Genomic DNA, 12,470 nt, shown 5'->3' on the forward strand with positions numbered 1-12,470 from the left:
GACCGGGGGCTGGTGAGGAGAGGAGACCGGGGGCTCGTGAGGAGAGGAGATTGGGGCTGCGTCTCTAATGGCACCCTACCCTTCACCCTGGTCAATAGTAGTAGAGCACTATATAGGGAATAGGGTGCCATTTGGGACAGAACCTGGGTCGATGGAGACAGTTCAGAGCTCCGTAAACAATGCTAATGGGTTAGCTAGCAGCACGCTCAGGCACACTGTACCAGTAGGATTAACAGTATCCTGCTTTAGGGAACTCAATCTGGGACGGTGTGAGAAGGAGACATGTATTCTCACACACACTCATGCTATTTAATAAATAATGATATTTGGGAGTGTGTGACTCAAACACAGCACAGCAGAGGTTTGAATCAGAGTGGCTCTCCTTCTGGTCCCCAGTATTAATCACAGAGAATAGCACCAGCATCACCAACATGGCATCCTATTTCTGATGCCACACTGGCCTGTGACGTTCACTGATTACCACACAGTCAAGTGGGCACACAGAGTGGTAGAGAGAAGAACAAGTCTGCTCTGGTTATGGATGCGCCAGCTATCTGCCATAGCTCCTCTAAACTCATAAACAGTGTAATTATGGCACTGACGAAGGAAATGAACTGCTCGTTCAATGATATCCTTGGATGGCCAGATACAACAGGCTGAATAGAAGACCTCTCATTTACGGCTTGTAATAGTGTTTAAAGCAGCCAGTCAGAGACGACAGACTCATAACTTATCTTTGTGGAAGATTCAATAATTTGGTTCGGGATTTTACTACCATAACGGCAGAGTGATGTATAAGAGAAACAACGGGCGAAAACATTAAGCAGAAAGCGGGAGAATAGAACAGCCTTTCTGTTGGGGCTCAGACAGGGCAGTAAAGACAGACATATTACAGCCAGCGAGGAACAACAGATAAGATGAAGAATGGAACCCGAGCTGCTGCAGAGTGAAGTATAACCTGTAGGGTTCATTTACCAGGGTAAAATAAAACAGGAATTCGCGTGCAGTAATAAAACCAACGGCTTGTCCAGGACGGACACTTTCAGGTTTGAAATAAGGACAGAACGGAATAAAGGTAACGAAAAGGGGGACCTTTTCAAAGGCTGCCGTTTGCGAATTGAGAACAACAACCTTAGGGGCGGAAGGCAAGGTCATTCTTAGGGGTCACAAACATGTACTGGACACCATGTTGAAGAGAGAGAGAGACAATTTAAAATCTCGCAATGCCATATAAATGTTCAGCTCCCTCCTCTAGTATTCCTATTGAGAGTAGACAGAGAGGCATTCACAATGACAGGGTAGAGAGCTCTATTCTCTCCAGCAATGACTTGACAATGGAGTGGTGATTTAGAAAGAGGATGACACTAACTGGACACTAGTGTCGGGGGAAAAACATTGTTAATCGATACAGTTACATATCAGGGTATTTTTAACCATGTATCGTTTTGACAATATGGCAATTATTATTTTTGCGCTAGTTGGCTGTACCTGCACCAAAACTATAGTATTTTTCCTTCATAGCTTCTTATATGAAAAATGTAGCCAACATGTTTTCAGCACATTTTATTTCCATGACTGATAAAAACTTGTTTTCTCATGGCTCCCTTGTGAGAATCGCAAGGCACCTAAGTATCGTGATTATATCGTCCCTGGCAATTCCCAGCCCTACTGGTGACTGTGTTAAATTATGCAGTACTTATCCACAGATACCGTCGACTGCAGTAGAAACACACACACACACACACACGCGCACACTGCCGGCCTTCCTCTCGCACCATAACATGTCTCTCCTCACCCCCCTCCTCCACTGGTCTTACCTCATTCACACACACACACACTACTTCACACACCCTTGGCTCCATCTCTCTCTCCTCATCATGGGACCAGATTGGCCAATTACGCCACGGGCCGTATTAGACACTTAAAACGCAGCGCAGCCCGTCACCCCTAGCTTGTCTGCCCGGCCACAGATGCTCTGGAGGTAATTTATTGAGTCCTATTACAGGTTTGAGGAGGTAGCTCATGCACCCCAGCCCAGGTCCATAAATCTGAAAGCAATACATTTCACCACTGGCCAGAGAATAGAAACAGGTTTATCTCTCTCCCCAGGGTGGGATGGGGGATTGATTGAGCATCACAGTGATTGGGCTTGTCTGGCACATATTAAAGCGCTTTTGGCATTTGTGTCGTTGCTCTGTCATTATTTCCGCATCATATCCCAGTGTGTATGCTACTGAAGGGAATGAATCCAATCATTTGTCAGAGCTATCAAAAACATCCAGATGACAGTACCCCACGACAAAAATAAACACTTATATTTTATCACAGACAGACAGAGTGTTAGAGCCAGACTTGTCATTGGTGTTATGCATTTCCCCCTCCAACGATTTACTACAACTGCTGTAGTGTTCTGTCAAGTTGAAGAGAGAACGCAATTCATAGTCAGCAGACGGTTCTCCTCCAAAACAAACAGGACATGAAAGCTTGTTACCGAGAAATTTAACAAACACTTGCCTCTCAGCGTTCTTGCACAAACAACTTAAAAAGTAGCGTAAGATGTGAATCTCACAGAGAGCAGTGTCTGTATTTCACTTTATGATCGATCTCACAATAAACGTGACAAATCTAAGACACTGGCGATTCCTCTTAATGAATCTATACCTTTATTGAGCACTCCATACTGTTCGGTCATTTGGGTGACGAACATGTCTGGAGCAACGCAGAAGTCACTGGAGGTCTGCAGAGAGGGAGTAAAACACAGTCACACGGTAGGAAAAACCAAACAGTCAGAAAGCACAACAGGACATTCCCCAACAACACAGTAGTTAGAATAATGAGAATGCTCAGTTTGTAGGATAATCAGTCTCACTGGAGGATTCCATTAGGAGATAATAAAGATCACATGCACCATTGTGTCCCGGAAGGAAGACGAGGCAGGGGGTCATCTCTGATTCATATGCAGGGGAGGGAATTATCCATTTGAAATGGTGTGGGAGGGGGATTTGCATAAAGACAGATCCCACTGGGTCCTAAATATTTGATAAAGGCATGCCGCGCACAATGAACGGCACACTGTACCAGCTATAAATTGTAGTAGCTAGTCTGCCTCGCAATTGTCCCTAGATAAACTTGGCAAGTGTTAACAAACCTAACTCCATGAATCATACTGATAATAGTACCTCATGCCAAACATTATTTTTTGTTCAGTGTCAGCTGGCCCACTGCAGTGACTCAGGTAAAGGGTTGTACAGGTTCTAACTCCCACACTACTTGGACTGAGCTCTGGGTTCCAAGCCTCAACATAGAGATATAGAGCCATGTTCCCATGGAGACACTCACGGCAGACACAGCCAACTCCAGACCCAGGGAGGCCCAGCTGATAACCAGAGCCAGGATGCCAAGAAGACACACTCTGGGGAAGGAGACAGAGAGAGGGAGGACAGAGGTTAGAACAGGACTGCTGCCCAGAAGACATACCAGCCCGCACAGAGGAGCACGAGATTCAACTTCACTCAACTTTACGACAGAATCACCCCGTTAGTTTACAATTGCAACGTTTCCCTCTACTGTGGGAATTGTGATCGAATCAACATAATATGTCCCTTTCAATGCAACATACCAGGAAAAAAAGTGAGATTTTGTTATAGGCAGAGCGCATCGGAGGAGGATTCTATTGCATTGACAGGCACCAGCGACCTCAAGTTGATGCACTTTTGAGATCAAAGTGAAGAATCGCATGTATCCGCATTCACATTTTCGGGATTTCTTTCGAGATGTCTTTCATTTTTATTTATCATCATTGTCTACAAGACATCTGTCTGATTGGCACCTGTCTGTGTGGACTAATCCATTGTGGAATCAGTGGGGATGGCACAGTCCATCACTAAGACGTGCTACTGAAATTGTATATGGTTATATTACCTAAGAACAATGATGCAACACTAATAAAAATAATATTACTTTATAACAAATGCTCTTTCTCCCGCGTTGGATAGTGGTTGCTGTCCGTGGTTCTGAAATAGTACGCTGTTGAATTGGTGCTTTTCCTAAACCCTGTTGCTATGTGCATAATAGCAAAGTTAGCCAGCATATGTGGGAGGCAGCAGCAGAGTCTGGAGACGAGAAAACAGCTCTTGCCTTAATTGACTAAGAAAAGTGAGGAGAGAGGAAACTTAATTAGGTCTATAATCAATAGCCCTAAATGTTAAAGGCTTTATAAATCATCCATATATATATATATATATATATATACACACAATATATATATATATATATATACACACACAATATATATATATATATATATATATATATATATATATATATATATATATATATATATATATATATATATATATATATATATATATATATATATATATATATATATATATATACACATATATATATATATATATATATATATATACACATATATATATATATACACATATATATATATATATATATATATATATATATATATATATATATATATATATATATATATATACACACACACACACACACACACATAAATAAGACAGATCCTGTTTCTGTTGCCTGTTTGAGTGTTTGCTTAATAGCCTACTGATTCCGTTAGCACCAAGCCTCACGCAACCACAACAAGTCGGATAAACAATTTCACAGATCCGGCTGTTTTTTAATCTTTGCTATGCTGTAATAAAGTCTTTACATATTTTTTTCCGTTAGAACAGCCTCTCTGGTATTATTTATCATTTATTTAGTGTTTACACAGTTCCAAATTGTCAGGAAAATCACATTTATAATCATAATAATAACAACCATCCCTTTTCTTGATCTCCCTGTTATTATTACTATTATGATCATCATTATAATAATAATAATAATAAGTAATGTCATTAGAATGCTTGCCTAAGAGCACCTCCTGTTTAGTCTTAATACCGTAACTTACTTAGGACTATATTTCAATAGTTAAATAGGCTACAGTACTGTATCAATCAATCAATCAATCATTCAGCTGTTCATGTCATCGCACAGCATACAGGTCATTAATTATTTGAAATGCAATCAAGCATTTGAGTTAAAAAATTAAATAAAAGCACTCAGTGCTTGCTCCTTACCTTCTTTTTCTTGATCTCTAGTATTTTCCACAACTAGTCACATTTATTCCACACATCTGACTTCCCCTTTACCTCCTGAGCAACCAGTAAACATTCCTGTTTCAAGCTTATTTGTCACGTCCTCTGCATCCCTTTTGCTGTCACGTGTTACGGTGTTCGGAGTTTGTTATAACTAATTGATTGATGTAATTATGATATGCTATAGGTTAGGCCCTATTGGTCACATGCATCCGATGCATACACGTGTCACGTTAAGAGCAAGGGTCAAGCAAGTAGGGAATGTTTTTCCGAAACAAATTAGGGATTTAGGTAACAGAACTTTTCAGTCAGAAATGGTTGTAATTATGTTGCATCTTCAACAACATGGACAGATCGATAAACTCTGTTGATGTTAGAGCAGCAAGTCTGGCACAATCAAATCAATTGCGGTCGGACTCCCTCTAGTCATTTGTGTGTCTTAATTATTTAATGAAACAGTGTGCTTAAAGCATCAGACAAGCTCAGTGCATATCGTTGATTTGATTAACACACATAGGATGTGTCTATTTATGAAAAATACATGTTTAAATATTCTGACCAATAGATTGGTCGAAAGAACAGACGACTCTCGGGCAACAAAGTTTTATAATAATTTTTTATTTTTTTTCCCCCTTTGGGGATAGCTCTAGCACATTTGTTCATAGGCCTATACTTTGATAGTTAGTGAGTTTTTTTGCCAAATTATACTGTAGCACATTTTTGGTAAGCAATGAAGGAGTGATTGTTTCCTACAAGAGCACAAAACTATTGATGGGGGAAAAAAAAAAAAAAAAAAAAACGATAAGAGTTACATAACCGATATATTATTTATGATATTTCGTATCGTTTTGACAATCGCAATTATTCTTTTTGCGCTAGTTGGCTGTACCTGCACAACTCCAGTACTTGTCCTTCATAGCTGATTATCCATCTTCTTTATTAACAGGGAGCCCATTTGTTTTATGCACTTTTATTTCCATGACTGTTCAAAACTCATTTTCTCATGGCTCTCCCTTGTGAGCAATATGTTCTGAACGCAATAAAATGACAGTATCGAATCACTAATACATATAGAATCGTGAGAATCGCAATACATATCATATAGGCACCTAACCATGAAACATTGTATCGTGAGGTCCTTGGCAATTCCCAGCCTTCACAAAATGTGTACATTTCTAGCACTCTTTGAAAAGCAAGTCTTCAATATTGTATTTTAAGACAGGCTTGAATAAGCTAAGTAGGCAATATTGCAGAGGGTAGCATACATATTTGTCTGATCCTCTGAAATAATAACAATAATAATGTTATGGGAATAATAATCCATTTTATTTTGTAAAGTGGCCTTTTGCATCAAACACAATACAACAACAGTTTCAGTCACCTCCTTGTCTGAAGGACAAGTAACCAAAACAGGTTAATGTCAAGCCCTGCATGTTTTCAAAAGTGGAATGTAGGCCTGTATGATAGAACAGGTATTTCAATTGTTATTCCATGCTAAAATGTTTTTGGACACATTTTCTCCATAGTTCTTTTTAATGGTAGGCCAATATTATGATCAAACAGCCACAGTAGGCCACAAGTAGCCCACAAGTAGCCCACTTGGCCACTGTTAAAATTAACCAAAAAACTGGGTACAGCCTCAGTTCACACAGTAAAAACACACTGGAAGTTGCACAGAATTTTCAAAACATTCAAGTTTGCACCAAGGAGACAAAAATGTTCTCAATGCCGCAAAAAAAAGTGGGCTACTTGTGGCCAAGTGGGCTACTTGTGGCCTACTGTGGCTGTTTGATCATAATGTTGGCCTTCCATTAAGGCCACATTTTAGCATGGAATAACAATTGAAATACCTGTTCTATCATACAGGCCTTCATTCCATGAGACTGGGAGTTGCTTAGCCTTAACCCCAAACGAAGGCTATTACACATTTTGACTGATCTAAATAAAATGCTGGTGGGTTTAATGTTGAGCTATAAAAAAGGAAACCTTGATTTCAACCCTAAACACCCACAGGGACTTGGGATAATGTTTCCCTCATCTCACAAGGAGAGTTAGGGTTAATTATGTCAGAGGAAGTACCCCTTCATTGGTCTCTGGGCAGGGCTTGAGGATGACCTGGGTCTGATTCACTGAGGATGTGTGAGATGAAAGGACATAGGAGGGATAGGAGAGGGGGACCTGGCTGGGGTAACCATGAAGCCCAATGCTCTGGAACTGACTCACATGACAATGAGCCACCCAAACTGACCCCACTGTATCCACAGACACAGATCATTAAATGAAATAGAAGGGGAGGGACTGAAGAGGAGGGCAGGCAGCGCTGAGCTTGTGTCCTTGATGCCTTTCAAAAAGGATCTAACATACGGTCCTGCAGAGTTTTCTGAGAGGTTAGTTTTAAAGCACGTGCCAAATGGACTGTGACTGGCTGACACTTTATGAAGCGTGAATTCGTCTCACATAATCGCAATGACAAGGTTATTCAGCATACAGTCAAACGTAATTTGCAACGGGCGTACAAAGTGATACATGAGATAAAACCTCTGACACATTGGAGGCTTTCATTTTATTTAAATAATTCAATAGCATGACAATTGCTATAAATATATGGCCTAGCAGAATATGGTCCCGCTCCCCACAGTTCTTTTTGGTTCACTCCCTCACATGGTAGGACTCACCCAATAAGTGTTCCCTTGGAGTTGCGAATGAGGCCAAACAGCACCAGCAGGCAGATGAGGATGTTGAAAAGCAGCAGGCCTAAGTAGCCCAGCCACCTGAGGTGGAAAACAACAACAGTCACGAAACCAACACTCAACCACAAACACAACGGAACTATAGACAGACTGACTGAAGAAACCCCAACACCTGCTGACAAACGCAGCACAGTACAGCAAGAAAAAATGATCTATGACCAGTGTACAAATTACATCGGTACTGCTAAAGAAATCAAAAGGATACAAACATGGGGATGGCTTTAAACATACATCAAACAAAAACATGTGATCTGAAGACCACTTCCCCTGCGAGATGCTGAGGGAGGAAGTGTTTGAGATGTCGAGAGGAAGTAGCAGGGAGGGCCGGCTGCTGAATCAGACTGATTTAACTGTAAAGGCGTTTCCACAGTTGACTGCAGCCGTCTCCGTTAACTACATTCATACAGATCCAACCATCACTGACTGGCTGGCTGGACGGCCTCACCAGGAGAGAGATGAACTATCTAACTGTGAAATGTACTGAGGATATATAAACTATCTTACACTGCAGGGTTGTTAACACGAGTTACAGGAGGGAGGACTGTGTTGTGTGTTTCTTCCAGTGTCTCCTCCCACTACGTGGTTCATTCAAAGGGTTTTCTCAGAAAAATCAGAGCTCTGATCTGGTTCATATTAGCTTTTTCTGAGTATCAACTGAGATGATTCTCTCTCTAAAAGGCCTAGCAGTGGAATTCTGCAGCACGACACCAGCATAAACATACATCTATGAGGGATGACGTACTGGTTGCGTAAATTGCTAATCCTATAGTGCAGGATTCCTCTCAGAGTGGAAGCTGTGTAGTTCTGTTCACACTCCATTAAACCCAGGTTGCTGTGAGCTCCTGTATGTAAATGAGGCAGCAGCAAAAGTAGCTAATAATAAAAACTCCCTCATCCCCAACGTGAAATACAAACAATGTATAATACAATAAGACAGGAAAACAAACTCCAACTACATTCATCTACAATAGACAAACGATGTTCTAAAACAAACAGGCCCCAGTTCTGGTAACTATTTTGGTGAACAATAGAAATTGTATGTCCTGAGATGTCATATATTGAGCCTCCCAAGTCTGTCCATCTCTCACCTGTACCAGTCGTAGAGCTCGATGTTGACGGCCAGCTCCTCCAGGGAGATTTCTCTGTTGCCCCAGAAGGGGATCTCCACCATCTGCCTCACCAGCTCGTCCAGCTGGCCCTGCAGCTTCTGGATGATAGACAGATAGTCTGTGTGCTTGGCGTACTGGCCCTCCAGCTGCCCCAGACTGCCATCCACCGTCTGCTTCAGGGAGCCCGTGCCGTCTGATACCTAGGTAGTAGGCACAGGGAGGGACACCCAAAGTCACAAACAACCCACTCCTTATGGGGATAGACAAAATCAATAGTGTTTATTATATCGTATCTACGTGGGGTTAGCAGGGGAATCACTGCTCCTTATAGTGACCAACAGTATGATGACTGTGAATGGTGGACCCAGCCCATGTTATGGCTGTGACACTAGAGATTTTGCTGGGGTGTCATTGTTTCAATCAGAGTTCTGAGTATTACCAGTTTCTGCACTCCTGCCACCGTGCGGTTGGCGTGGCGCAGGGAGTACGTCAGCCTGTTCACTCCATCACAGGTCTCACCGTTCCCATAGAAACCAACAGCAATGCCGGCGCTGAAGGGAGACAAAGGGGAGGAGAGAAAGCGGTTAGGAGGAGGAAGAGAGGTCGGCATAGCATGGCAGACAGACAGACGAAGCGGGTAGGCATGTGAACCCTGCGTCAACTCCTGCCAGGGATAGATGCCACTGAACAGGCAGCATTGAGCTCCAGCAGAAAGCCTCTCTATACAGAATCCATAGCAACCAAGAGGAATGGGTCAGCAATGCCCAGAGCCCCACCATAGAGCTGACAAAGGCTGTACTGACACAGGAGATCAACCCTTGCCCATTCATGGAGGCCGGAGATTATAGGGGGAGCCGCCCTGGCAATCACAAAGACCTACTGCCTCCCAGCTAGTGCTAGACCAGTGGTTCCCAACCAGGATTACCAGGAGCCCTGGGGGTACTTGCTCTATCCACAGAGGGTACTTGAGAAGACTCGTGAGACCATAGGTCTACTGGTAAAATGCACATGAGGGGATACTTCAGGGGTACTCTGGGCAGAGCAAAATTCAGATGGTGGTACCGTAGCCAAAAAAGGTCGGGAACCACTGGTCAAGACAGGCATGGGGACCAATGAGCTAACCTATAAACAAGTGGAATCAAATGCATTAGAGGTGGCAATATCCAACGCCGAATATCTAATTACTTACATTAACATTCCAAATATTAGCTACCTACTAAAAACTACTACCAGTAGGCTTTTAGAAGTCTGTGTTGTCCTTTAGATTAGAATGCAACCCAAGAAACTCGTAAGGAACTGAAGACCTGGTGAGAGTGAGACTGTTGCTCAATACATGTGTGGGGGGTAATTATTTGAATCAATAATGAGAATGATATCAGGGGGTATCCTTGTCTAAGGAGGAGTTGTCACTACTTTTAACCTCTTTCCCCTTTGGGAAACAAATACCTCACCACCAGGGGTCACTATATCTCTCTCTCAATTCAATTTGCTTTATCGGCATGACGTAAAAATGCACATATTGCCAAAGCTTACTTTGGAGATTTACAATATTAACATAAATAAAATAATCAATATTCTTTAATTCCGTCCCATTGTGAGCAGTTGAATAGGCGTCACAATCCCTGCCTCCCTGCTAACTGAGAGACTGCCGAGCCACACAGCCAGCCCAAACAATAGCCTATTGACCATATGGTCACTCTCAGCTGAACACATGCAAACTGGAGGAGAGTTCCATGTGAAGGACAGTCCATTTACAGTTCACACACGTGACATCAGATGGAGGACAGGCTCCATACAGAGAGTCCTTCAGCGCTATAAACTAAAGCAAATAGGCCGATATCATGATGACATCATTATACGGCAGTTGGAGGGACTGTACAAGCAAGATGGAAGGTCTGAGGGCAATGTATCAAGAGAGACGTTCTGGTCAAACAGACTGGCTTTTAACATTGTATTGCAGGATTTCAAAGCTTCACTGTCATTATCCTACAGTATGTTAACAGCAGGTACGTTCAGTTGATCTTCCTAAGGCTATGGTTACATGGTTTCCTGCAGCCGTAGCAGAGTTCCCATCATTCCTGCAAGGCAGTACATCTGCCAGGATGATCTGTATAGGGTGTGAATCTGGGGTAAGGCCAAACAAAGGGTTCCTCTGGCATTGATAAACATCTAGCTTGTTCAGCACCAATGGTGCTGAACAAAACCTTGAACATTTCAAAAGAGAAGTTTGAGTGTCATGCATTTAAGGCTGCAGCAATATCTAGGCTACATCAACAGACACTAGGCTTACTCAACATAATGTCTCAGTTGAAGTAGAGAATCTTCAAGGACGGATGAGGAGAATATCTCTAAACACAGAGTCGAACTGAATTCTACAATTCAGCCACAGCAACAGTGATATCACATTGACGCACCATCAATGACTTATGACATTGCCATGGCAACCACTTTTGAGCAAAGTTAAAGCTGTACAATACGACAATTACCTCAGGGAGGAGAGAAAGAAGCAGAGTCAATCATTATAGACATAAGGCAAGGTAAACTACCTCAGAACAAACCTGGAGAAAGACTTTTAAATCACCCCCTGCATAAAATCTATAGATTTTAACCACCCCCCTTCATGCCTGTGACATAACATCCCCAGTCCCTCTCCCAGTCCTCTTTACACAAGAGCATCTGACGTCAGAGGGGATTAAATCAAATGGCATGTTGACCAGGGAAACACCTCCTGTTAAAATGGGAGCCAGTCCACTCCTCTTCACCCTGCATCCAATGAGTGGATGGGATTGGCAATTTCCTGATCTGCTGCTAACTAGGGCAATCTCTTCCTCTCATACTCTGAAGGATGGAAAGGTGAGCTGGAGCTATGGGTTTGTGATCAGGGCAAACAAAGCACATCTCCCTCTGGGGACTGGTAAACTGTGGTGGAAACTTCAAACAGGAAAAACAGACAGGGATTAAATACACAACAGCCCCACTAGTTTGTTGGTTTAGTGTTCTCTTCGACCGCCCTGATTAGAGGTCGACCGATTATGATTTTTCAACGCCGATACCGATTATTGGAGGACCAAAAAAAGCCGATACCGATTATTGGAGGACCAAAAAAAGCCGATACCGATTAATCTGCCATTTTTTATTTGTAATAATGACAATTACAACAATACTGAATGAACACTTATTTTAACTTAATATAATACATAAATAAAATCAATTAGCCTCAAATAAATAAAGAAACATGTTCAATTTGGTTTAAATAATGCAAAAACAAAGTTTTGGAGAACATAAAAGTGCAATATCTGCCATGTAAGAAAGCTAATGTTTAAGTTCCTTGCTCAGAACATGAGAACATATGAAAGCTGGTGGTTCCTTTTAACATGAGTCTTCAATATTCCCAGGTAAGAAGTTTTAGGTTGTAGTTATTATAGGAATTATAGGACTATTTCCCTCTATACCATTTGTATTTCATTAACCTGTTGGTACTAGGGGGC

At 41.9% G+C, this 12,470-nt stretch overlaps 1 protein-coding gene across 5 annotated transcripts in view; it reads right to left on the reverse strand.

Annotated features, from left to right (window-relative positions):
- Nucleotides 1-12,470, reverse strand: part of LOC110486297 (protein tweety homolog 3) — a 58,930-nt gene that overhangs the window by 17,718 nt on the left and 28,742 nt on the right. For all 5 annotated transcript variants that reach the window (XM_021557779.3, XM_090196384.1, XM_090196385.1 and 2 more), the window contains 5 exons: nt 9,422-9,533; nt 8,962-9,182; nt 7,799-7,894; nt 3,340-3,412; nt 2,662-2,737 (listed from right to left, as the gene is read on the reverse strand). In XM_021557779.3, coding sequence (XP_021413454.3) covers nt 2,662-2,737; nt 3,340-3,412; nt 7,799-7,894; nt 8,962-9,182; nt 9,422-9,533 — 578 coding nt within the window. The remainder of the gene's footprint in view (nt 1-2,661; nt 2,738-3,339; nt 3,413-7,798; nt 7,895-8,961; nt 9,183-9,421; nt 9,534-12,470) is intronic.

Source organism: Oncorhynchus mykiss, chromosome 13 (genome assembly GCF_057628025.1).
Source record: "Oncorhynchus mykiss isolate SJ-2025 chromosome 13, ASM5762802v1, whole genome shotgun sequence".
Classification (NCBI taxonomy): domain Eukaryota; kingdom Metazoa; phylum Chordata; class Actinopteri; order Salmoniformes; family Salmonidae; genus Oncorhynchus; species Oncorhynchus mykiss.